The sequence below is a fragment of the Penicillium citrinum genome (assembly GCF_028827155.1).
Source record: "Penicillium citrinum strain IBT 23319 chromosome Unknown utg000009l:1.0-4274883.0:1.0-4276374.0, whole genome shotgun sequence".
NCBI classification, from domain to species: Eukaryota; Fungi; Ascomycota; class Eurotiomycetes; order Eurotiales; family Aspergillaceae; genus Penicillium; species Penicillium citrinum.
Genome location: NW_026622694.1, coordinates 1,753,621 through 1,779,323, shown reverse-complemented (window position 1 = coordinate 1,779,323; position 25,703 = coordinate 1,753,621). Strand labels below are relative to the sequence as shown.

The 25,703-nt window shown below is 47.4% G+C and overlaps 10 protein-coding genes across 10 annotated transcripts; 3 read left to right on the top strand and 7 right to left on the bottom strand.

Moving 5' to 3' along the window:
* Positions 1-665: 665 nt before the first annotated feature.
* On the top strand, positions 666-2,105 carry N7469_010134 (uncharacterized protein; the record flags this gene model as incomplete). Its single annotated transcript, XM_056649039.1, has 3 exons — positions 666-696; positions 767-947; positions 1,004-2,105. The coding sequence occupies 3 exons, from the start codon at positions 666-668 to the stop codon at positions 2,103-2,105; spliced, it is 1,314 nt and encodes a 437-aa protein (XP_056496170.1).
* Positions 2,106-5,622: 3,517 nt separating this feature from the next.
* On the top strand, positions 5,623-6,818 carry N7469_010133 (putative mitochondrial dicarboxylate carrier protein; the record flags this gene model as incomplete). Its single annotated transcript, XM_056649038.1, has 2 exons — positions 5,623-6,566; positions 6,695-6,818. 2 exons carry the CDS (start codon positions 5,623-5,625, stop codon positions 6,741-6,743), a joined length of 993 nt encoding a protein of 330 aa, XP_056496169.1. The 3' UTR covers positions 6,744-6,818.
* Positions 6,819-8,263: 1,445 nt separating this feature from the next.
* Positions 8,264-9,961, bottom strand: N7469_010132 (DUF895 domain membrane protein; the record flags this gene model as incomplete). Its single annotated transcript, XM_056649037.1, has 3 exons — positions 8,264-8,573; positions 8,638-9,590; positions 9,701-9,961. 3 exons carry the CDS (start codon positions 9,959-9,961, stop codon positions 8,264-8,266), a joined length of 1,524 nt encoding a protein of 507 aa, XP_056496168.1.
* A 1,360-nt stretch (positions 9,962-11,321) lies between these two features.
* On the bottom strand, positions 11,322-12,735 carry N7469_010131 (SUMO ligase MMS21; the record flags this gene model as incomplete). The annotated part of the gene is made up of 2 exons (XM_056649036.1): positions 11,322-11,913; positions 12,005-12,735. The coding sequence occupies 2 exons, from the start codon at positions 12,733-12,735 to the stop codon at positions 11,322-11,324; spliced, it is 1,323 nt and encodes a 440-aa protein (XP_056496167.1).
* A 519-nt stretch (positions 12,736-13,254) lies between these two features.
* On the bottom strand, positions 13,255-14,965 carry abd1 (mRNA (guanine-N7)-methyltransferase; the record flags this gene model as incomplete). The annotated part of the gene is made up of 3 exons (XM_056649035.1): positions 13,255-13,289; positions 13,348-13,514; positions 13,566-14,965. The coding sequence occupies 3 exons, from the start codon at positions 14,963-14,965 to the stop codon at positions 13,255-13,257; spliced, it is 1,602 nt and encodes a 533-aa protein (XP_056496166.1).
* Positions 14,966-15,947: 982 nt separating this feature from the next.
* Positions 15,948-16,933, bottom strand: N7469_010129 (uncharacterized protein; the record flags this gene model as incomplete). The annotated part of the gene is made up of 2 exons (XM_056649034.1): positions 15,948-16,508; positions 16,595-16,933. The coding sequence occupies 2 exons, from the start codon at positions 16,931-16,933 to the stop codon at positions 15,948-15,950; spliced, it is 900 nt and encodes a 299-aa protein (XP_056496165.1).
* A 750-nt stretch (positions 16,934-17,683) lies between these two features.
* N7469_010128 (uncharacterized protein) lies at positions 17,684-19,187 on the bottom strand (the record flags this gene model as incomplete). Its single annotated transcript, XM_056649033.1, has 4 exons — positions 17,684-18,459; positions 18,516-18,599; positions 18,673-18,994; positions 19,032-19,187. The coding sequence occupies 4 exons, from the start codon at positions 19,185-19,187 to the stop codon at positions 17,684-17,686; spliced, it is 1,338 nt and encodes a 445-aa protein (XP_056496164.1).
* Positions 19,188-19,591: 404 nt separating this feature from the next.
* cox15 (cytochrome c oxidase assembly protein cox15) lies at positions 19,592-21,174 on the top strand (the record flags this gene model as incomplete). Its single annotated transcript, XM_056649032.1, has 2 exons — positions 19,592-19,983; positions 20,061-21,174. 2 exons carry the CDS (start codon positions 19,592-19,594, stop codon positions 21,172-21,174), a joined length of 1,506 nt encoding a protein of 501 aa, XP_056496163.1.
* Positions 21,175-21,590: 416 nt separating this feature from the next.
* N7469_010126 (uncharacterized protein) lies at positions 21,591-22,241 on the bottom strand (the record flags this gene model as incomplete). The annotated part of the gene is made up of 1 exon (XM_056649031.1): positions 21,591-22,241. One exon carries the CDS (start codon positions 22,239-22,241, stop codon positions 21,591-21,593), a length of 651 nt encoding a protein of 216 aa, XP_056496162.1.
* A 1,087-nt stretch (positions 22,242-23,328) lies between these two features.
* On the bottom strand, positions 23,329-25,594 carry N7469_010125 (lysine--tRNA ligase KRS1; the record flags this gene model as incomplete). The annotated part of the gene is made up of 6 exons (XM_056649030.1): positions 23,329-23,336; positions 23,396-23,704; positions 23,759-24,326; positions 24,514-24,585; positions 24,727-25,311; positions 25,376-25,594. The coding sequence occupies 6 exons, from the start codon at positions 25,592-25,594 to the stop codon at positions 23,329-23,331; spliced, it is 1,761 nt and encodes a 586-aa protein (XP_056496161.1).
* Between the last annotated feature and the right edge of the window lie 109 nt (positions 25,595-25,703).

Sequence of the window (25,703 nt, the reverse complement as noted above, 5' to 3'; positions counted from 1 at the left end):
ATAGCTATGGATATGAAGTAAGCCCTTGTGTTACGCTATAAGTACCGAGAACATGGACCAGCCGCGAAAATGATCTCAGCCTTGCCCAACAGATAGACAACGAGAACTAATGCGGCTTAAACTCCTTTTTTCTCCTGGTGGCTTTTTTTAGAACCATGATAATGGGGCGGTGACTGCCACGTTGTTTGGAGGTTTATTGGTTCCATCGTTTATTCGGTACTTTTTGGCCCCTGTTATTGTGGAGGGTACCTCAGTCTTAGCTTTGGACATGCTTCGCGCTGTTTGGTGGCATTTGGGGTTTCTGGGGCAAGATGACGATGGGGCTCATAGTGGCCCCCAAGTGAAGGAGTGCAAATCTCGCACTGCAGGCCAAATCCAGATAAGAGGAACGGTGATCTGACAGATGGACCCACAGAGGCTCGTTTAAGCTAACCAAGTGTAGAAGTCGAGTTGCTATGAGGATTCGATTTTGAGTAGGTAAATTGGTCAGAGCACTCGAAAGGAAGAAGCTATAAGAGACTATAAGAGACAAAAAGCTTCCAGGGTAATTTCGAGAATCAATCCAAAACACCTTGCATTTTATCCATCTATTTCTTAATATTACCAGTACTTCTTCTAGAGTACTTCTATATTCTTGGGCTTGAGCCGTATAACTACAGCCCATCATGCATTACACATACCTTTTCTCCGCATTCGGTGAGTCTATACCATTCTCTGATCTACCATTGCTGTTTCTTTGGACTTGTTTGATTAATGAACAAAATAGTTGCCGGGGCCATGGCCGCCCCTGGTGCCTTTGCTCCTCGAGCTGAAGCCGCTACCTCAACGACCACGGCGAGCACCGTCGATACAACAGCTACAGGCACATCTCCAGCAGGACAGTCCAGCCTGACTAGTTTTCCCAGCGCATGGGATAAGGTAGACCTGGACAAATGGATCAGACTCATGTAAGAACGGTTTGCTTCTCATGGGACAAAGAAGTGAACTTTCTAATTCTTTATAGTGCAAATGAGACCATCGATATGAGCAATTCGACTAAGAAAGAGCACGCCGAAACTGCCATTGGAATAATCGAATGCTACTACGATATCTCAGATGGCGACAGCTGTGAAGAAAAGGTGGTCCAGCCTGCTACTTACTGGACCAAGGTTGGCATCCATTACTCTCGTGCATGGTACAAGAAGATCTACAACAAGTACTTCCCGAAAATGAAAGAATGGAAGAAAGAGGCAAATTATTTCTTAGAGGAGTTCTCTCATAAGAACCTTACCAGTGAAGCCGACTACTTCGCTGTCGCTAAGAAGTTCATATCTCAATGGAAGGATATCTTTTCCGGATCCTCTTCAATGCTCGGAGGCTTCGATATTTCTTCTGCTGGACTTTCATTCGCATCTGGTGTCTTCACTTCTGTCAAGCCTAATGTCACCGAAATGTTAGTATCGTTCTTACTCATCTTTCTAAACACTGCTAACGTTGACTCAATCTTCAGTTTCAAGCAGGAGTTCAGCCACCCTCAAAGCATCAAGGCCCAAAACATCAAGGATGCTTTCCGCAACACTTTCAGCCTCTTGAAAAAGGCCTCTGTTACTGGTTTTAAGGCATCTGCTGTCAACGTTTTCTGGACATTGGACGATGTCTTCATCGCCAAGGCATCCAATGAAATCAACGGCCAAAAGCCAGCGGACCTGGACCTTTCTATCCTGGAGAAGAACGCTCGCACCTGCGATGACCAGGGTACTTGTTACTTCTTCATTGTTTCTCAGAACGCTAGCAACATTGCTACTGGCAAGTGGAAGGGCGCCAAGGGTATCAGCAAGATCGAGCAATACAACGTTACTCTGCTTGAGTTAGCCCAGTCCGCAGCTTGGTTCCAGAAGGAGTTCAAGGGCTATGCCGCCCAGCCTAACTCGTCTGCTCTCCTGGAGTCTGTCCAGTCAAACCAGACTCGACCCAGTCTGAGCTATTTTGTTAACCTACCTGTTGTCGACCTGGACAATGCCAAGGCCGCCCACTCGAAGAACTCTTCTGAAGTGGCTCTCCTGAAGACTGTTACCCGTGAGATCAGTACTCTAAAGGGCTGGCCTTACCCCAAGTCTACTAAATAATTGCATCCATGATACCATGGATGGCATTGCATGAAATGCTACGATTTCACTTTCTTGGATATTGTCATAGATAAGAGTGTATATATGATTTTCCTTTTGTTTTAGTGAAGCTTAATGTTTATTTTTCTTAGATTGCTACAAGAAAGTACTATTCTACCACTGTCAGTAATATCTGCCATGAGTTTTCTGTTTGGATATGCACTAAGCTGCTCACCTTGACTCCCGTTCTAGATCGAGTGAAACCAGTACTACTGGTTTCACGATGGTACATAGTATGTACCATCGTACTCATAGTACAAGCACTTTTTGAAGGCCACTAGTTCACATGAAAAATGTACTTTACCAGTAATCACTAGCTTGAAAATGATGCTTAATCGAAGTACGGAGGAAAATGAATTGCAAATTCGAAACACAAAAGAATTTAAGTTACGAAATAGCATCCTTCATTGTTTACTATTCTACTGCAGTCCCCACACGCCGCGACGACTACTACCGAGATTCTCCACCGATGCCGCCGTCTACCCGCTCTCCGCCAGGATGTTAACCCGCTTTGCCGTGGGAATACATTCTGCTCCCGATTAGCCATGCCGGAAACTACCTAGGTCCCATTTTTTGAAACCGGAGTGAGATCTCGATGCCGAGAATCTTTCCGCGGAGGACCAGGTGATTGTTTGAGTGGAGCATGGACCCTAAGTGGCAGTAGTGTTGATCATTAGCAGTTCTAGAAAGAAATTGAAATGGCTTGTAGAATTTTTTCCCTTTTTACAAATTTACAAATGGGGATTGAGATCAGGGTCCGGCTGACGGGATGTATACACTAATCCATGAGGTCGATATTTTGCACTCGGAATCATAACAAACGCTTGTGAAGCATTCCAATGCTTGGAATAATATAAAAGGGTTTATATCGATTATCACTAGATTCGCGGAGAGAAGAGCTGGTTTTTGATAGTAGCAATTTAAAAACTGAAAAATAGTTATTTGCCAGTCTGATATTAGGTAGTATCACAGATTGAGAAATTGTCAAAAAGAAAAAAAGACAATCTACCTAGATTGTCCTCTTTAGATCTTATAGGTATAGATCTAGCCCCTGGAGGCAACTTTCCAAAGTTAGGCTGACGGACTGCATATCACAGCTCGCCCAGGGTTGATATGCAGTTCGTCTCAATTATTTCTCAATTGTGATTCTTTCTTTTACTCTCTATTCCTGACTAGGAGACGGACTTCTGTCTCCTATTCACATCTTTCCATATTGGGTACATACATATATATGTATATATTGTAGACGTGGCAGTTAGATATACTAGCTTGAAGAGAGAGTAACCATCCAGCTAATATAAAGAAGATGCCTTTGCCCCAGTGCAAACGATTGCGTGATGTTGACTAACCTTCTTAGCAGGTGTGCTTATCTGGTATTTTGTTGGGATTCGTCGATTGTTGACGGACTAGCATAATGATGTCGCCATGTATTTATGTACGGCGTTCAAACCAGAATGTCGGACCAGTCCGCATCGGCATTATGATCTTCTCGAAGCGGAGAGTCAATCGAAGAAAGTCGTCTGATCTACTCGATATTCAAGGGCCAGGATAGCGTATACAGCGTAGTAGTTAACAGTGCATCCAAAGCCAATGGGGTTAGACCTTTATTTTCTCAATGGCCCGACATACCCCCTTTCCGTGCAAACGGCGCGTGGAGTAATGGTATGGAGAGAACGAGGCACTTTTGAGACTGTTGTACATCTCAGTAGAACCCACGATCGATGATATTTACCCGGACTACAGTATTCCGCTTGGAATAGCCATCTTCTCGGTATAGCGGAATAAGACACGGCCACACACTCGGTTATACAAGGCTTTCCTCGCTGACCCAGCCAATCCGATAGAATAATGACGGCACATTCGTGATAAAAAGACAAGAAACGCCGGTCATCGGCGAAAAGCCACGAGGCTGATGAGTAGTCGATCGGAGGATTCCAGGCACGGAGCCCTGCGAGCTCACAGCCAGGTCCGGGGGTCCCCACCGGCGGACTTTGATATTCCCGCGGGCGTCATTGGTTGGACAGATCAAGAGAGATGAGAATCACGATGGAGATAGGGGAGAGGCGATGCACATCGTCAGCGGCAATAGAGTCCACTGATTGGTTGGTAGTTTCTACTGCGGCTTCAATACCCTCGGATAGAGATTCGGATAACAGGAGCGGATGAATATTCCTGTGGAATACCCGCGGTTATCTGCAACCAGGCCGCTGTCTGGTTATCGAGTTGTATGAGACAGAGTCACAGAGAAATGAGATACCTCTTGTTGGATTTCATTGTGCTGAGAATAAATCCATTGAAAACAAGGCTAGACATAGAACAGCCGAGAACCAGCCCAACGGTTTCCCTCGGACTGGCTGACAAGCACCGCGCCCGAATAGTTCTCTCGTCCCCAAAGAAATGCCTAAGTGGGGGCATCCGACTTTAGCTCGTGGACTGGGTCCATGGCGTGGGGAACGTGCAGACGCAAGGAGCTGATGTCAATATCGGTGGCCATCAAATTGTCTGTGCTATTGCTGGTATCACCGTAAAATGCCCGCTCAGACAGAAGAAACAGCAGGTGTTCACAGCAGAAAAGAAGAGACAATGGAGGCCCGTGACCCGCCAAAGTACTCGGTACGTCACGGAGAACATCCCCCCCGCATTTCACATTCTTGAATATTGGCTGTAATTGGGGTGCAGATGGATAAGCCGGGTTTATGATCGACGCTATTGGCCCACTTGCGCATCGGTGGATCTTTCTGCTGGCGATATTCGCAAATGTATTAGGAACGACTGCAAAGTGACATCTCCACAGCCGGGGAACTGGCGACTGTCGGGCAAAGGGCCGGCCGGCTAGATGCTCGGAATTCGCCCTCGGATAATCGAGAAAAGGCTGTGGATTATGGCAATAGTAGACAAATTAAACGATAATCATTGAATTATAGTATGAAAGATTGAAGTACAGCCATGTAGAGTGGAGGAAGTTCCCTTGGGTTGAAATAGAAAGGAAGTCCCTCAGGTCACCTGCCCTCCTCTCCTCCTCTTCTTCTGAAAGTACCAAGTACAAACTCAACTTCTTCCAATTACTCTTCAGGTACAAAACCTATTCCCCGCATCCGGTTTCTTTTCTTCTCCCCTCACTTCTCTTCATCATCATCATCAACCGCTGCTTGTCTTGCTTTCTGCTTATCGCAGTTCTCACAACTTTTTATTGCTGTTCTACGTCATCGGTAGGTGATTCCCATGGTCTGCTCGCTGGCTTCGAAGTCCACCAAAGAGAACCTGAAAACTAATGAGAAAGTTTAGCATCGATAATTTCCCGGACTCCGGTCAGTAACAGAACCTAAACGATCCCTTTGAAGGTTTGCCTTTGCTGTTGTGTCCGGTTATATATCACCTATACACTACATCACTGTGCACCGCACACTGCATACACGAACTAGAATAATCCTGATGTCCTAACACTGTTCTAACAGATCCGTGATCATCTTACCCAATCATGGCAACCAATAGCGTTAAAGAGTCCGCTACCAAGGCGGCCAACTCTGCTAAACAGGCCTCGCAAAACCCTACCCAAACCACCAAGAATATTCTCAGCAACCCATACATGAGAGCCGCATTGCCCTTCATCAATGGTGGTCTGGCCGGAATGACTGCTACAGTAGTCATTCAACCCGTTGACATGGTCAAAGTGCGTCTCCAGCTTGCTGGTGAAGGTGCTCGTACAGGACCACGTCCCTCTGCACTGGGAATCACTCGCGACATCATTGCCGCCGGAAAAGTTCTCGACCTCTATACCGGTCTGTCTGCTGGCCTGCTCCGACAGGCAGTTTATACGACCGCTCGCCTCGGATTCTTTGAAACCTTCATGAAACAGCTGAACTCCCGCGCCGATGCCGCAGAGCGCAAGGTCACATTTGCGGAGCGCGCCGTCGCCGGTCTCAGTGCCGGTGGTATCGCTGCGATGATCGGCAACCCGGCAGACCTCGCCTTGATTCGTATGCAAGCTGATGGCCTCAAGCCCAAGGAGGCACGCGCCAACTACCGCTCGGTTTTCGACGCGCTTGCTCGTATCCCCAAGAATGAAGGTGTTGCGGCCCTCTGGGCTGGTGCTCTACCCACCGTTGTTAGAGCCATGGCCCTCAATATGGGACAGTTGACCTTCTTCGCGGAATCCAAGGCTCAGCTGAAGCAGCACACTTCACTCTCGACACAGAATCAGACTTTCGCAGCCTCGGCCATTGCGGGTTTTTTCGCCTCTTTCCTCTCCCTCCCGTTCGACTTCATCAAGACCCGTTTGCAAAAGCAGCAGAAGGACCCCAAGACTGGTCAACTGCCATACCGTGGAGTGATGGACTGCGCACGCAAGGTTGTTGCTGAGGAGGGATGGTTGCGATTCTATCGCGGTTTTGGCACGTATTATGTGCGAATCGCACCTCATGCGTTAGTTGCCCCCACCTTTTTCCGATTCGGGCGGAGATGCAATGCTTCTCTCGTTGCTTTTTGCATCTTGGCTTATCTCGGGCCCCACTGATCTTTGCTTCATGCATGCTAATCATTGGTTTTTCTAGAATGGTGACCCTGATTGTGGCCGATTATCTCAACCTCATCACCAAATAGATTCCCAGCGATACAATTCTGTTTCCTGCGTTTCTTATCTGCTCCGCCAAGTCGTTATGTCTCATATTTTTGCTCGCTCGATTAGGTTCTGAAACGTAACCCCCCCGAAACGCAACTGTTGGAAGGATATCTCGACCCGCTCCTCATGACTTTATGATTTGCCAGCCTCCACCCTTTATCAATCCCAACATCCATTATCTTTCGGCTTCTTACTGTTCGGTGGACTCTCCGGATACTAGTCACATCTGAAAATACATCTCTTGTTGAGGAGAAGGTTTGCGCTGGGGTCGCCCATGGCTCAGCTTTTTTACTTCTTCTACATCCACCGGTCGCTTATCAACGGCTCAACGCATCGACCAACTCAGTCAGCGGAAAAGGATAATTCGGCAAATTCATTCTATCAGATCTCCCGTGCCTCTTCCATTCCCAAGAGAATTGCCTTAATGTCAGGTGCCCGCTCGGTTGGTCATGGATTGACCACGCCTCCGGGTTCTCCGCGGGAAGCTGACTGGACTTATACATTGCCCACAACATTCCCCAAGAAGAAATCGAGCTGAGCCTGACTGAGCTTACACATTTTCTTATTACCCTATTTTTCCAAATCATTTTATTGCTATTGTTGCTTGACAAGCGAATACCCCACTCCTTGTCCCATCTCTGATGATCGCGATTTCATTTTCGACCCCAGTTGTGCAAGGATAATTCCACTTCTCCGATACAAATACTGATTTCGGGGCTTTGCTTTGTACGGAGTGGTTATCGATTATGATCACTTACATTTCCATCAAGAGTGTGATTCGACTCTTTCAATCGTACTGGAGAGAATCGGTCGTGATAATTTCATGGTATTAGATAGTTAAATTTTACCGTCATGAATATATATTGTCTCGGATATGGTAAAGTAAAAGTAATTCCAACAATTCTTTATTTAGAAATACTTCAAGTACTAGGCGTCCTGATTTAGTTTCCCTTGCCTACCTTGCTGGAGACTCAGATTCTACTATTAACGTCCCCCGCAGGTGTATACTACCTACTAGGTACTAGTATTAGTATTAGTATACGTAGATAGGGCAGAGAGGCTGAGCAGTTGCACGGTACTAGAAGTGGTGTGATGTTCCACTGCTGCATTTACCTGGGCAGTTTCCATATAAAACTAGCAAAATCTTAGTCAGTGTTATTTATATGAGCAGACTATTGCCGGAAGAAGTGCTAATTACGAATATGCACTAGAGTAGTGTGTGATTGAGAACCGAAGAGAAAATTGAATATTGAGGGTATTGCATTGTTTCATTCGTTACACGTTAAGAAGAAGAGATGCGTATTCACGCAATTAAAATAGTACGTAGAACGAACCCGAGCCAGCACAGCGTGGCAGAAACGCCGGTGACAAGAGGGAAAAACACGAATTATGCAAGCCACCCGAATCCTAAACTAAAATCCTATCAACCCCGTAAATCCCTTTCTCCCATAAGTCCATTCCGAATATGTGTGACTTCCATTGTGCATCGGTTTCGTCTCTACTAGATGTTGTCGCTGCCCATGCGCTTTTGCTCAACGATGCCTTGTGGGAGGACGTCTTCAAGGGTCTCGTCGGTACCTTCGAGATCTTCCTCGACAGTGATGGTGTCCTTAATTTTCATGAAGACGACGGGAGCTGCGACGATTAGAGAGCCACAGAGAAGGCCGAAGTTGGAGGCATATTCGGACATGTAGGACAGTTCATGTCGGTCTAGAGACCACATCACGGCAGAACCAGCGGACTGCAGACCTTTGTAGAAACCTGCCAAGTTGGCGAGTTTACGGCCGGAGTTGCCGAGAGCACCCATGAACCTATTTCAAGTTTAATGTTAGTCTCGTCGCAATTGGAAACATGACGCATATAGAGTCGACATACCAGTAGACAACACCTTGCCAGATAGCATCATACATGCCATAAAAGAAGTACAGGAACATGGGTCCAACATAGCCCTTGGTAGTCCAGTCCCAAGGAGTGAAGTCACCCGCTGCGACTGCATCCTTTGAGGTAGATGCGCGAGTGTACTTCCTCTGCCAGGCATATCCAGATCCCCAAATTGTAACGGTCAGCAGGAAAAGAATGACCAGAGCAGCGCGGGCACGAGTGGTACGGCGGAAGCGCTCAAGATCTAGAAGAGGCCCGATAATGACAGCGGCGACAATCTGAGCAAACCAGTAAAGGAAGCCATTTAAAGATTTGGTTCGGGTATCAAAGTAAGCAGCATTGATACCATTCTGCTGGTAAACGTAGAACCAGTTGGAAGACCAAAACATGGGGAAGAGCAAAACAATGTATGGCTCTGAAGCGAGGGTGTCCCACAGACCCCTAATCTCAGTCCACCAACTCGGGTTCTTCATGAGAACTACCCGCGATCCATCAGGGCGAACAATCTTATCCGCATCACAGAGGAACAGCGCAAGAACAGCACCGAAAAACATGAGAACAATGAATGCGATGTAGGTGCCGTCACCGACGGTTGCGTTGGTCTTGACGTTAAAGTTCTGGCCTAGAGGGATCAAACTACCGATACAAGCACCGATGTTGAAGATTCCCCAGAACCAAGCAAAGTATCGACCTTTGCGTTGCTCGCCAGGGTAGGACATCATGATGGTGCCCTGTGCGGCCCAGAGTAGACCAGCACAGACACCGAGTAAAGCCCCGGCAAAAATATTAAAACCAGGAACATAGGCGTGTTCAGAGACGAGAAGACTGATAGAGTAGATAGTGTAGCCAATTCCACCGAAGGAGAGAGCTAGGCGTACACCCAGACGATTGACGAAGGTACCAGCAAAAAAACCCACAACGGCAAAAGTAGAATACAGCGCGGTATTCTATGAGATAATTGGGTTAGTTAGTCATGGCTAAAGCAATTGTCCCCCGGAGGGGAGGAGAGAAGATGTAAAATTACAACGATAGTCGGAATCAGGAGAAATAAACATACCATGTCATCAGCCAATTTAGGATCACTTTTTCCACCGCCACCGAGTCCACTGAGCGCGTTGAACATGCCGGGACACATAAAGCAAACGAAGGCCACCATACCCAACTGAAACTTGGGCGAGGCGTACCAACCGATCTTGAATTTGCCAATGCCGATAGATTTGTACATCCAGCCTGTTGGACGAGGGGCGTCGATCTCGGTGGATTCATGATCGTGGGATTGGGTGCCGATCTGGGCAGACTTGATATCTGACTGCGCCATGGCGATAGAGATAGCAATAGTGTTGAAACAGATAAGCCAGTCGAAGTTGAATTAAGAAACAGGTGTGATTGGGGTAGAAGGGAACACGAAGTGTGGTGGAAAGAGAGAGGGAAAAAGGGAGAAAAGAAGAGAGAAGGGAGAGTGTGGGGAAGGGAATAATGGAAAGGAAAGGAAAGAAAGAAGATGAGGATTATCTTTTCTATTTTTTTTTTTAAAACAAAAAAGTGACGATGGACTTATTGGAAAGTGAGTGAGTGGGCTAAGCTGGAGAGCTTCCCCGTAAAATCGAATACCACCACGAGGCAAGGTAGCATCGGTTTATCCCGATTACCTTTTTGGGGATTTAATTCTCACCCTTTCTATTTTTTTTTTTACATTGAGTGAATGGACTGGTCCAATTGCGGGGGGCCTGGGGTTATTGGCGGATCGGGTCCGCTTTGATAGCAGAGTTGCACTTTGAAGTATCGCTGTATTTAGTACAGTACACAGTACTATGTATATCGAGTTGAGGGATGTAGTGTAAAAAGTACTATGTACACTATGTATGTCAGAGACTTGGATACTCAGATACTCAGATACTTACTAGCCAAGGCAAAGGTAAGTGGTTACTACTACTACTCTGCTTGTCGCGTGATCCTAGCGAGATCCTAGCGAAGGTGCCGTGGTATTGGATCGATACAACCAGGTTACACCCTGGCCAGACTTGGGCGTTGTTGGACGAATCAGGGGTGAGGATTACACTAAGAAGTATTAATTACTAGTAGAATCGGGGATGGTCTGGAGGATGAATTAGGAATTAGTCGGGAATTAGTAGGGGACGCCTAACTGGACTAGTCTTAGCAGTATCTTGTCAGTAAGAATTAGCGAACCCTTCGCTAACTTCAACAAGTGTATAAAGTGCAACTCTACTGAGTAACTATATACTCTATTAAATAATAATATACTACTGTAAATATTGAGTATACTTATAGTAGTATATTATAACCATTCGTAGCACATATACTAATTATATACTCCTGACATTCCTGACATGCTGGACCGTACATAAAGTACCTCCACATGCTTATCTCCCGCGTGGCCCACTGTGGGTTTTCTTTTTCTACAATTAGGTACATTCCCCAGGTTATCAATAGATAGGTACTCAGCAGATACATACGCAGCAGGTTAAGATAGATCAATAATATTAAGATTACTACATCTACACTGCCATTACCCCTCCGACTCACTCGATTCACTCGATATCATTTCCACCTCCTGGCTCGCATGTGGAATTATGCTTTCCCGTTTAATTCGCGCCGCTGGCTCCGATTTGATTCGCGGCTGGTCTGACTCAGAATCAGCATCCACATCCATCCCATCGCTATCCCCCCCCAGACTCTTCATCACTTCCTAATGTGACCTCATTACCACCCTCCTCTTTGCCCAGTCCACCCATTTGGTCATCTTCTTCCCGCGCTTGTAGTTCCTCCGCCCGTCGGATTTTGCGGAGCATAACGGGATCGGCCCGAAGATCCTCGGTAGCAAGCAGATTCGAACAAACAGGACACTTCGCCGCTCGGAGACGACGACCTCGTCCTTGAGCATTCGGAGTGAAAAGATTGCTGCGGGAGATCATATCCATAATAGCCTCGCGCTCGAATGTATGGGGACATTTCGTGCTGGTAACCGGGTCCCGGAACGGAAGTAAAGTCAAGGGGCAGCGAAGGGAGACGCGCTCGCGCTCAATTGCGATATCATCCGAATCTGCAGGTGAGGCTTCCCGTTGGTTACGTGTGCGCCGAGTTTGGCGTGATGAACCATCTCCCTGTGATGTAGACACCCCGTCGCCATTGGTATCTTCCAGATGGGAAAACCAGGTCGAGGACGCTGGTAATGGCGGTGCTTCGTCACCATTGAATTTCGAATCATGTACCGTACGGTAGAACCCGATATAGCTGTTATTGCTGGCGTACCTGCATCAGGGGAAAGTTAGCCGTCCGTTTTATTCTGAATCCATGCCAGGTCCCAGACCAGTGTTTCTATAAACACCAGTCAAACACTTACCGCTCGGTAAGCGACAGTCCATCCCATTTCTGTGCACCGGTTCCGAGTGATTCATCCAATCGCCGACTAGGCGGGTTCTGCGTATTCCGTTCTCGGGCCTCACGCTCGGGTGTGCCCTCGTAGTCATCATCTTGTGAATCATCCTCGCCATCTTCATCCTGATTATGTTGTTGCTGTGCTTCTTGTATCCGTCGCTGTGCTCGCGTCTGGCGCCCTCTAATTAATGATGCTTGGGCATCAGCTTCATCTTTCTCGATCTTGGAAAGTGAATCTGTAAGGTCAATCAGATGACTCTCCGAGTCGATAAGCCGACGCATTCGTTCCTCCATGCGTCCGGTAATATCGTCTACTTTTCTTTCGCTCTCAGCTAGTCGTTGGATTTCCTCATCCTCGTCATCTGCAATTTCTCCCTCTTCGCCTGTATTCCGTCGACGCTCTTTTTGTGTCTGGTATCGACTTCGGGCATCACATAGTCGCGCGTTGACTTGACCAGCTGAATCGGTGAGGTGATTGGCGGCCTTTCTGAAATGATCCTTGATGTCGCGTAATTGTTGCGATTCAAGCAGTGAGATAATCTGCTGTTGACTCTCGCGATTGAGGGGCGCCTCTGGGAATTCATAGGCAGGTAGGTCGGGAGCTGTGCTTCCTCGTGGTGTACTTTGTCCGCGCGCTCTTGGTGTAGGGCGAGAGAGCGCGGGGGTTCCGCGGTGTCGCGATGGAGTTGACAACATCTATCGTGCTGATATTGTGATTGATATCTAGATCCCGTCTAAAATTTAAGTCTGTGGGACGGTGGAAGACGATGAAATGTTTGAGTGTTGCTAGACAAATCGACTTGGTTGGAAAATGCACTCCCCACGCGTCGCGACTGCGCTAGTCCCGTTTAGGTTACAGTGCCAGCGATAACTTATCAGTCAATCCACCCATGTGTAGACTGATGGCCCTGCCAAATCCTAGCTATATTAGTCTACGAGTAGGGGTAACAACTGTGTAGTAGGGCTAATCAAGAAGCGGTACGAGATTTCCGGCATTCTTCCAAGGTGGATTCTACATCAGAAGTAAACCCTGCTACTACTACCCAGTACACAAATACAGATGGCAAGTGATTTTGGTCTGAAGCTTGAAGCTCTTTATTTTTGATATCCAGTGCATTTCGAGAGGTTGTAATCTTTAGAGTCAGGGAATATGATCTGATAGATCCCACTCCAAAGCAGTTTGTACATGCAACTTGCAATTCTTCAGTGACGCAACTAAACCTTGTAGAAACAGAATGCATGGTAAAAGCCTAGGTAGTCAGCATTTCAGACCCAAATCAAAACAGTCTGGATATGTGTAGTACTTACTAACGGCATCTTTCTCTTCGTCGGTCATATTGAGTTCACCCGTGGCGCGATTTCGAACACCCATCCGTTCACTCAATGGGCCCAACTCGCGATCGTTTTTCTCGTCTTCCCAGATATCTAAGAAAGGCTTGCGGTATTGCAGCTCCAGGTTATAGTCCTCGGTCAGACTAATTAACATCAGTAAATCTGAACAAACCGATAGGGACAGAGATACGTACGCTCGGAATGCTTCCCAAGGCACGACATATTCGGGAACTTCTTCAACAGCCTCTCGCATGAAATACGTGTACCGCCATCCAAATGGAGGCCGGAAAACGCCATCTTCTGGCGTTGCCCCAGGGAACCGGACTCGATAGATATCATTGCCCCATTCACATCGCTCATCCTCTTGGACTTCACCATCTTCGGGAGCTTCACTTGTCGCTGGCTTGGCCGATTCATTCTGCTTTCGATTCTTGTGGAATTTGCTCACGCGGCTGCTAATCGCATCCGAATTTGGACATACACCGATGAAGCGGCCACCCTTTTTAAGAGCCCCAGCGACATTGCTAAGCATCTGCCGTGTCTTCTCCTCACTTTCGAACGCATAGTGAATTGCAAACATAGATGTAACAACATCAAAACCGCCTCCACCACCCCACCGCGCAGCCATAAGTGAGCCACCAGGACCAGCATTTGCATCAATACCCACCTGCTGCACAATTCCAACATCGCCCAACCACTCGCCGAAACAGTCCTTAGGATAGAATTCAGCATGGAATAGTGGCGGTGGTGGCCGACGGCCGCGCTGTCCTCGACCATGTCGCATTTGCATGTATCGGTCTCGTGCCTGTTCAATGGAGATATTGGCTGGGTCAAGGCCAACATAGAGATCCACCTGTTGCGGCGCAAGCTGCCACTTCCCCAAATCACCACCTTTACCACAGCCCAGATCAAGCACAAGTAATCTCTTATCATCAACAGGAGGTGGTCCTTGACCATCATCCGCCCACTCCTTCGTATCACCGAACCGCGTAGCAAATTCCTCATCAGGCGAGAACTTCTGAATCAGGGTACTCTTCACCCAGTTGTTAAAACTGCGCAACCCCTTGATCTTACTTTCTGTTTTCCGCCATTCACGACCACGCTCAGGAACGGCATTGTAGTGTTGTCTAACGACATCTGAAACGCCACGGTCTCGAGACATCCGAATCGCATCTTCTTCCAGAGCACGCTCGCGCTGCTCTTGTCTCCGACGCATCTCCTCCGGATTCACTATACCCATACGTGAGCCACCACCGGGCCGTTTGCGCTTTGGCGCTTCGGGTGTCGGTGAGCGAGGACGGAGAGGGGACCGGGAGCGACGGGACGGATCGTCTTTTGGGGATGCATTGGTAGGGCTTCGGGACCGACCACGCCGTGAGAACATGGAGGGTTGTGTGGGACCACGCTTGCGTTGGTGTCTTTCTTGAATTCGCTTGCGCTTCGGGCCAGGGCCTGACAGATTTGATTGATCGTCCTCGGTAGTCTTAGGTGCTTCATCTGGCGTTCCGTTTTGCTTTGTTTGACTTGGAGAATCCGAGGGTCCAATTTCACCTCGCTCATCGCGGGAGCTCGGCCTTGGGTCTGGAGAGGCCATTATTTTTGAGGGTTGAGTTGTGTGCTCGGTGAAGTTGTCAAGGCAATTGAGGAAGTTGGATTGGTGCACTTGGAATTGAACGGAGGCGGTGGAAAAATTGACCAATATTTACTCAAAGGCGTAAGATTGATTTCGTAAATGGGCCGCCAGACGCTGAATAGGTTGAATTAGATTTGAAAGGGGAGAAAGACAGTGTGTGGGAGAAAAGCAACTGGCGCTCCGCAAAAGAAGAAGGGAGCTGTCGGTGGGTCACCAGTTATGCGGTGGACGAATCAGATCGAAAGCATCTCACTATGTACAGTAGAGTACATCAGTTGTGTTTTGCTATTGTGGTTTAAAAGGGCACTTTAAGAATGAGTTAGTGTAGTACTGTACTGCAATCAGTAATAAATTGAAACAACGCTAGATGATGCAGTTCTGAAATAGCAATATTCGAAAATTAGAGCAGAAATCCCTACCTTGAAGTACTACTTCTAACCACTACGTAGCATGTACCGAGGTGCCATACTGCAGTATACAATCCCAGCATACTTCGTTTGAATTGAAGAGTTAAAATGACGGTAATATGGGTCATATTAAAGGAAATAAAAAGGACATCAATCTTCAATCTGTGGACTATGACTGATTTTTGCGAGCGAAAGAAAACATTTCAAACAATTCATTTAGTATCCTTAAGAGATTTGGAAATCTCTTGTCCTCGGCATTTAGCAAAACGCCAGACAAGCGATTGGCGGATAAGGATAATTGGTGTAAGAATATATAATGAAGGGAAACCCGAAGACAAGCCCCCAAACGCAAGATCAAGATCGCAAATCAAAGAAGCGAGGTAAGTGAGCAACTAGCGATCAGTCTGTCTCCAGACAATCATCGCTTTCACGGTATGCAAATTGGACTTCCCGGTCAAATGTAGAGCATATCCTAGAAGCTCGAGACAGTTCATCCTGAAGATCGAATAAAATGTACCTAGGCTCCGGAGGCATCTTCACCCAAAGTGAACGAGACACAATTTCTTGCAGGGTGAGACTTTGACGACCGATCCATTCGACGACAAGGATGAGATCCACTTTGAGAGTGAAGAATGATCACCAATTTCAAGCTTTCCCAGGACTTCGATCAAATCAGAAGTGACAGGAGCGAACAGTCGAATTCTCAGTTGGTGCAGGTAGCTATCCGGTGGCTCTAGCTCTGTGAAGGGCGGCTTTGCAGTATATCTCCATTGAGTTTGCGATTCGGCACAAAGCTGTTGGTGATTGGAGATGGAGCTGTTTGCAGGCGCACCGGCATTTGGTTGTTGCAGATGCGACGAATCGACGACGTGGGTATGGTCACGAATGGCCTTAAGAGCCGGCTGAGAGGATGATTCAGCAGTGTCGTCCTCCATTGGCCTCTTTCTCTTGCGAGTAATTTTCTCTTCATTGTCTCCGTAAGATCGAGGCTCCCCCTTATTGGTGAACTTATCCGGATTTTCGTACCCCAGGAGTGTTTTTTCTGCCAGTTCTGGACGTTCGATCGTAAGATATCTTCGGAGTGGCGGAGGTTGCCACTTTCATCTCTCTCGAAAAGAAGCCGCATGAGGTTTATAGAAATGTGACCATTGGCTCTGAAGTATCTCGTATATCTTTTGCGTACGTCCGGACGCGTTGAAAACAGCAATGAAATTTGATCATCAGTAAGGCGTGCTTCGGTGTCGGGTAGATCACTCTCCTTGTATTCAACAAACTTGTTCCTTTTAATTTTGCCCCTAGGAGATGGCTCTGGAGGATTGGAATCAAGGGTTCCCTCTTCGTCCTCCTTCACTGTCATTTTATCTATGGCCGTGTTGATATCAGGAGAGGAATCCATGGGATTAGTCTTTTCTTTGTCAATATAAACCGAAGGTTCCATGGCAGTAGGATCTGTCGTACTGATACCAGCAAGAGGGCTTTGAACGGCAACAGTATCCTTGTGGATTTCGAAGGTACGATCCATCATGCCTTGAAAGTGAGAGAGAGCTTTATTGTAAAAGAGAAAGAAGGGGTATACACGATGTGAAGCAGCCAGGGTGTTCGAAGGAGAAAGTATGCGAAAACGGAATATGATCAACGACGAAGAGGAGTGGGGGAGGAAGAAGCCAGAGTATTTGCTTAGCTGCGACGATTAGGAGGGGTTGAAGCTGAGAAGAGTTGAAATGGGAAAAGTTGAGGTTGGAAAGAATTTCAGTTGGGAAGAGTTGAAGTTGGTGTAAGATACAGAGGATAGAATTTATACACGATACTTTAGGATATCCAGAGAAACCATGTGATCTCAAAGATGTTGTGAGCAAGGAGCGCAGTAACTCACTGCTCCGAGCACGATATGTTTGTTAGAGAGGAACGGGGTGATAGGAGATGAACTTTCGCTTGATATCGAGTAGGTAATAGCATTCGAAGCCGTTGTTTGATGTGTCACTGATATAGTAGGGGTATATAAAGAGAGTAATTGATATAAGTGAGAGAGCAAATGGTATAAGAGATGAGATGTCCAGTCTGCGCCAGCGCCACGCCGAGAATGTCAAGGAATCACCATCAATGTCACTGTGCACATTTCACAGTCATCAAGTCAGGTGTTGTGAGAAGTTCTAGTCCGTCACATTAGTCTGAAAATACCCTTCCCTTCTGCTCTTCCTCCTAAACCTTTTTTCTGCCAAGGAGAAAATGTAGTCCATGAAAAGACGCAGCTGAAGAAAATGTAGGATCATCATTATTTATTGGCAGTTTTGCGTGGTGACTTTGCTGTCAGAGATTGTCGAATTCGCCGGATTCTTGCCCACCATTCACGATCGGCTTTCTTCTTCGTTTCTTCATCGCCGCCATCATCAAGATTGTCTGGAGTGGGTGTATTTGCCTCGCTACGGAGCGTGTCCATGGATCCTGCAGAACGGAGATGTCGACGATTCTTGACCTTAACAGCATCAGAGACCACTTCCCAGCCACTCCGTAGGCTGTCTGTTCGCTCATTGGACTTTCCAGTTCCACTTTGTGCAATGCGATCAATCCATGGACAGTATTCCATATGTTCATGCGACACATCCAGTGAGTTGTAGACTGTGATATCTCCATTGTCCTTCGGTTTATACATCCATAATCCTAGACGACGGAAACAGGCCTTGCATGAGATCAAACCGGCGGATCCATCTCCGACGGCATCCCAGCCAAATAATGACAAAGCTAGTGCTGGCTTGCTAATGGAGTCTCGCCCGTCTATGTGCTGGACTGGGGCAGATTCTTGGTTGTCGCTGTTTCCTTGGTTGCCATCATCTTCGTTGTGTTCGGTATCGTTGCCTTGGGACGAATCTGAAGTTCTGAACCAATCTTCAGGTAGTATTTGGATTAATTGATCAAGATTCAAGGTATCCGGGGTTTGAATGTTTTCGTCCGTGGGCAATTTCTCTTTCATTTTCATCAGGTTCACATATCGAGAATAGAGACCAGATAAAGCAATGTCGGGATTATTCAGTGGTAGATGCTGGATAGTAGCTATCAAAAGTTAGCACTACCGTCTTGAAATACTGCAATCGAAAAGTAAAGCCTACCATCGCAAGACTTATTACGCCATGGACAGTTTTCCTTATGGCCATCCTTCAGTAACTTGGTATATTTTTCAACAAGTCTCTCACCTGTAAGATATCTCAATCAGCATGAGCACCATTAAAGTTTGAATTGTTTTCAACAAGGGATTTGCCCACGTACGAACTTCCTTTCGCTCCTGAACCTTTTCTGCATCATATCCATCCAGCTCGTCGATTTCGTCTGGTAATTTCACCACCACGGAACCTCCACAGCCACTGACACAGCCTACTCGCATCGACTCTTTACAAACCCAACCACGTTTAGCCCATTGTACCTCATTTATAGGGGTAGGAGTAGGAGACCATCGGTCCACACGCCGAAATGTCTCGAGCCGCTCAAGGAAAATGTCACGATCCCAAGGCGCAAAGGTCGGACGTTTCGTAGGGGGGGGTAGAAGTTGGAAGTGTTGTAGAGCGGGAGAGGCTGGTAGACGAGACTCGTACTGAAGCAGGATCGGACGAGTCGTTGTTCAATCGAACCTTTTTGATAGAGGAGAGGTTGACGGGTAGTCGATCTTGAGCTGTCGCGGATGTCGCAGTCGATTGTTTTGGTGTAGTTCCTGAAGGTGAGGGCTTAGAGATGGACTCTAGTACCCGGTGGAACTTTCGTTTCTTCGATTCAACAGCATAAGACATCGTGAGTATCGTGGTAGAATGGGAGGGATGGCTGATTGCAGATCAACAATGCGCTGAGAGCTGCGGAGCTTCGCAAGATGGATGGAGTTTCTCCGCCTCAGGCATCAAGCGCAATCCTCCTTGCGCTGCAGCATTGAGCATCTTCATTTTGATCAATTGAATGAATTAGTACGAAAATGATAGGCAGTTATTTCAATAATTTTACTTTGCACACCTAATTGCCTCTTCAACTCCATTTCTACGCAAAATACAGCGGAGTCTCACGCCAATCCGCAAATCCCCACGCGCTGATTGGCTCTCGGCCGTCGCATCTTACGATCTCCGAAGGCCCCGAAAGTCCAAAGGGTCTCTTCGTTTCTTCTTCTCTTCTTTTTCTTGTCACGCTCCTTTACACCTTGTCCGCCATGGCTGCCCTGGGGACTTCATTGCCATTATGGCGAAGTCTGGCGCCTCGTCTATCCAAGGACTTATTCACTTGTCGTCAATGTCTGCGCAATCAGGGTTATGCCGTCAAATCCACCCGTCGTTTCGGCGCAATGCCATCCCTCCAACCTACCAAGATCCGTTCGCCTCTCTTTTCCGTTAAGAACCGGCAATTTTTCACGTCGAGCTGGAGGAATAATGTGGCTGCCGCTGCGCCTGCTGTTGAGACTATTGTTGAGGATTCTGCGGTGAAAGCGAAGAAGAGCTTTCCTAAGATCAGTGACAAGTCGGTTGCCTACTTCTTGCTTGCCAGCGCGGCAAGTGTCTTTGGAATTGTGGTTTTCGGTGGATTGACACGATTGACTGAATCAGGGTGTGTATATCTCATTCATATGCTCGAGCATGCATGCCATTCATAGCATAAATACTGATGAACTTCCTTACTCGCAGATTGAGTATCACGGAATGGCGACCTGTAACCGGATCCATGCCACCTATGAATGCTGAAGATTGGGAAGAGGAATTTGCTAAATACCGCGCGTCTCCCGAATTCAAGCAATTGAACTCGCATATGAACCTGGACGACTTCAAGTCGATTTACTACATGGAATGGATCCACCGTCTTTGGGGCCGATTTGTCGGCATGTCCTTCGTCATCCCCGCGGTCTACTTCGTTGCTCGGAAAAAGGTCTCGACTCCAATGGCCTGGCGTCTGTTTGGAATTGCAGGTTTGATTGGATTCCAAGGGTTCCTCGGTTGGTGGATGGTGAAGTCTGGTCTCAAGGATGATCTGTTTGCGCCTGGTAGTCACCCGCGTGTGAGTCAGTATCGTCTGACTGCCCACCTGGGCGCTGCTTTTACTTGCTATGTTGCTATGCTGTGGAATGGCCTGGCTATTCTTCGCTCCCACCGTTTAATGGCTGATGCTGCTTCTGGTTTGAAGCAGCTTGAAGCCCTTCGGGACCCCCGGTTAGCCATCTTCCGTCGCTCTGTTGCTGGTCTTGCTCTTCTGGTTTTCACTACTGTTATGTCGGGAGGCCTAGTCGCAGGCCTGGATGCAGGCCTCATCTATAATGAGTTCCCTTACATGGGCAATGGACTTGCGCCACCTAGCTCCGAACTATGGGACGCCCACTACTCCCGTCACGAAGATCGTTCTGACCTCTGGTGGCGTAACATGCTCGAGAACCCTTCCTTGGTTCAGCTTGACCACCGTATTCTCGCCATGACTACATTCACCTCCATCATGGCTTTGTGGGCTTACAGCCGTCGATCTCCAACTGTGAAGCGCCTTCTGCCGCCTGCTGCTCGCAAGGGTATGCACGGCGTCGTTGGCTTTGCCTGTATGCAGGTCGGTCTTGGTATCTCTACTCTACTCTACTTGGTCCCTACTCCCCTTGCCTCTGCCCACCAAGCCGGTAGTTTGTTCCTTCTCACCTGGGTTCTTGTTCTGGGTAGCCGTATCTGGCATCCATCTCGTACTGCGAAGCTTCTTCAGATGGCTGCCAAGGCTCGCAGTCAACAAGTCTCGTCTGCAACTGCGTCTGCCGTGAAGAGGGTTTAAGGACCAGTTCCATATGTACAATTATGTCGATCAAGGCAGATATCTGATAATTGCCTTGTTGTGCTGATACCATCTCCATTCATCTTCAAAATTGTGGATTCCATGAATCCCAACATGTATTATCTATGAAATTGCTTAGATTTCTTCTATAAAAAAAGAAAAAGGAAAACCAACAAATAACAATAAATGTATTATTATTTCAGAAGCAGAGTGTAAAGCCGCTTTCGAGTTGGTCATTGATACAAGGGTAACAACTACGACTACTCTCAGCCTACTACTAAGGTACACTTACAATTTCTGTTCCTTCAAAGCAACAAACACTACTAGTATCAGTGCATCAACCGCATGTTCCAAAATTCATCAACTCATTGACAACCACTACTAACAGACCAGTACTATTCACGCATGCCTATGCCCTAAACAACCCTCGGGTCCGCCTGGACGAAATCATTTCGACCAGGACGGGCCCTGCGAAATGGATTCCTACGCACAATATCCTCCAAAAATATCTCAGGAGAATCTTCCTCGTGTCTTTCTTGCGAGGAATGCATAAAAATAGTGTCATCGCTGTCATCAGCCCGATCTTGAGGCCTGCTGGAATATCCTCGACTCCGTGGCATCGGCGTGGGCGTAGGAATAGATTCCTCTTCCTCGGAACAAGATCGCACAGCCGGAGATGAGGAAGACTGAATTTTGACAAGGATTTCAGCAGCGTCTTCTTCAGTAGACTCAATCCCATATGGAGACATGTTGCTCACAGTTGAGATCTCAGGCGTAGCACTAGCTTCAGGAACGGAGACTGGTGAACGAGCTTCAGGTGCCTCGGTGTGTTCGGAGGAGAAGGTTCTATGAGTGAGATCTCCTCCACGCTGTTGTCGACAGCTTTGACAGAGCTGCCAGCCGCAATCACCGCAGCGAGTCATTCCTTTGCTATTTCGGCGATTGCACGTGTCGCATTTGGCCGTGTGAGCTGGGATATCTTCGAATTTGGTGGTTTGCTTTGGTAGGAGTCTAGGTATCTGGTTGGTTGAGCTTCCCTGTAAATGGTTCTTCTTGGCCTTCTTCATTCGAGCATCAGCGCTGAAGGTTTTCGGCTTGGGGGTGCTTGGAGGTTCTTGGGAAGCCCTTTTGGGGGTTTGGTGCGAAGGATTTCGTGGGTAATTTGGGCCTTCAACCAACGGTGGAGATCGAGCCCATGATCCTTTGCAGAAGAAGGAAACAGATTAGCAAAATTCATTTTATTGTGGAACGATATATGTATACTTGGTTCACCACTAGGGCCAGCAAGCTGATGAGCATCATTCCGTTGAGCTGGTTGTTGATATCTCCATTGATCTGGACTCCACTAAGAAACGTATCAGCTACCATAATGTGTATAATTGTATTCTTTCATTACATCAAAGTATTCATTTTCTGATCGAAGGAATTTAAGTACATACACTTGATGAACGAATTTGATGCATACTCTCAATCCGGTTCGCAAATGAGGTTGTCGGGGGAGAACTCAGTATGCGGAGAGGAACAGGATTGGAAGGTATTAATCGACGTGGTTCTGAATGTATGTTCGATGGACATTTGTCTGATGTCAGCGGTGATACTAGAATATCCTGGACCGTACGATTTGATCTAGGAAAAGGTGGGATAAGCTGGAGTTCTTCTAGCTCTGAAAGAGATGGCAAGTTGGTGGACTCAGCGGATTCTCGATCGTCCATGGCGAGGATGATGAAAAGATAGGGCAAAACAAATGCTGTCAGGTCAAAAACAAAAAGCGCATAGAGGAAGAGGAATGAGTGTCTAGTATTATGAGATTGTATGTTCTTATAGTAAAAATTCCTTCCAGGAAGATTCCATTTTACAAGCTGTCATGTCCGGAAAGTTCCCAACGGACAAACTTGATTTCTCTAGAGTTCTTAATGCGAAGTTCATAAAAGAAGCTGCACTTAATATGATCAGAATTATCTTTACATAAACATTGAGTCTGGGAGATTCTTTATAATTGGAGTTTCAAGTTGCGTTGGTTCATGGTCAAAACACTGTTTTATTTTATGCATCTCTCATAGAAAATCCATTCATACTGCATGCAAATGCCGAGTGGAATCGTCACAAATCCGATCTAGCTATATAATACGCATTCCCTCAAGGCATCATCTTCATTTATTGGGCTGGAGGTTGAGAGTTAGTGAAATCGGCTCGTGGAAATTGGCGGAGACTAATAACATACGGTTGCCGTCCTCAGGCTGGGGTTGGGCGCCAGTTGCGTCAAGGACAGACTTTCCTGGAGCAGCGGTCTTGTCATCCTTCATCATGGGGAAAGTGAGCACCTCCTTGATGCTGTAGTTGTCGGTAAGGAACATGACCAGACGGTCAATGCCCATACCCCAGCCACCAGTTGGGGGCAAGCCGTACTCGAGAGAAGTACAGAAGTTCTCATCAATGAGCTGAGCCTCGTCATCACCCTGGTCCTTCTGGCGGGCCTGCTCCTCGAAGCGCTCCCGTTGGGTGTAAGGGTCGTTCAACTCAGTATAAGCATCTTCATGGTGTTAGTTATATAATCACAGCCCTGGAATCCAGAATGAACACTTACTGCAAATCTCCTTCTTGCAAACAAAAGCCTCGAAACGCTCACACAGACCAGGCTTGTCACGAGAGTACTTAGCAAGTGGGGACATCATCTCAGGGTGACCAGTAATGAAGGTGGGGTTGATGCAAGTCTCCTCGATGAACTCGCCAACCAAGGTATCAAGCAAGCGGGCGTTAGTCAGGGGTGGCGTGCACTCCACGTTCATCTTCTTGCAAACGTTCTTAAGGAACTCGTTGGTCTCCTGGGTGTGGAGTTGGTCACCGGATGGGAACTTCTCGCCAGTAGCTTCCTCCAGAGCAGGGATCATTTCCACCCGGCGCCAGGGGGCCTTCCAGTTGACATTGTAGGTCTCGCCAGACTGGGTGTGATAGGTGGTCTCATATCCACCAGTAACCTTCTTGACCAGACCAGATACAAGCTCCTCTGTCAGGTCCATAACATCGAACATGTCGGCGTAAGCCCAGTAGAATTCACAAGTGGTGAACTCAGGGTTGTGAGTAAGATCAATGCCCTCGTTACGGAATTGACGGCCAATCTCATACACACGTTCCAGACCACCAACAATGAGCATCTTCAGATACAATTCAGGGGCAATTCGGAGATATTGCTCTTGGTTCAAATCGTTGTCTTGAACGCGCAGAGAAGACAATGTTAGTATAAACGTTTTTATATGATCTGAAGCTTATGGGCATTGAACATACGCTATAATCACAGTCAGCAAATGATAAAGTGATGGAGGAGCTTTAGTTTTGACTTACGTGAGTAATGAAGGGCTTGGCAGTTGCACCACCGGCAATCTGCGACAGGCAGGGAGTCTCGACATCGATGAACTTTTAAGGTGAGAAGATGTCTATGTTAGTAGAATATTCGAAGCGCAACGGAAGTGCAGTAAACGTACACTACAAAGATGTTCAAGTCAGCAAAGATCCAGAAAATATATAAAGCACAAAAATCAGATATTAAGGCGATACATACTCTCTGTCATCAAGGAAATCGCGGATGTACTTGACGATCTTGGCGCGGGTGCGGATAATATCACGGGAGCGGTCGTTCATGATCAAATCGAGATAACGTTGACGGAAACGCTGCTCCTTGTCCTGGAAACCGTAGTGCTCGGAAGGAATGGCATGCAAGCAGGGGGACAGAAGAATGAGCTCGGTGGCGAAGATGGAAAGCTCACCATCGTCACGGTTCTTGGGGGATGTACGGCCGGGGAAACCGACAATACCAACGATATCACCACGACGGATGTGCTCGTGCTGATCCTCGAAAGAAACATTGCCGGTGACATTCTGGGCCTGGCACATGATCTGAACCTTGACACCCTCAGCGCGGAGATCGTAGAAGATCAGCTTGTTGCCGGAGGAGCGCTTTGTATAGATACGACCGGCCAGGCTGATGGAGATCTCGGGCTTCTGCTCGCCCTTGGCAAGGGGAGCATAGTCCTTGAGGAATTGGCGCAGGTCGGTGTTGACCTGGAACTTGTGGGGGTAAGGGTTGGGGCTCTTGGTCTGGCGCAGCTTATCGATTCTCTTGCTGCGGATCTCGAAGTATTGCTAAAAGAAAGCGCACAATATTTAGCGCACGAACCATAATTAAAGTAGGAAAACAGAGACCCACGTTAGGAGTCAGATTAGCCTCGTCATCTTCAGCAGAAGTCTTCTTAGCAGCAGGCTTAGGAGGAGCAGCAGCTTCCTTCTCCTTCTTCTTGGCCTCCTTCTCGCGCAGCTTCTGGCGCTTCTTCAATTCGGACTTGGAGACTTGCTCGCCGGTGACCTCGTCGAGCAGAAGCTTGGCCACGGAGGCCTCGACATCCTGCACAGTGTTGGAATCCGCCATGATAAGTGATTGCGATGGGATTCGAGAGTGGATGGTGGAAGAATGGGACGGAGGGGCGCGCGAAATTTTGGGCGGCGGGCATGGCGGGGGGACTATCTGATTGGGTCGG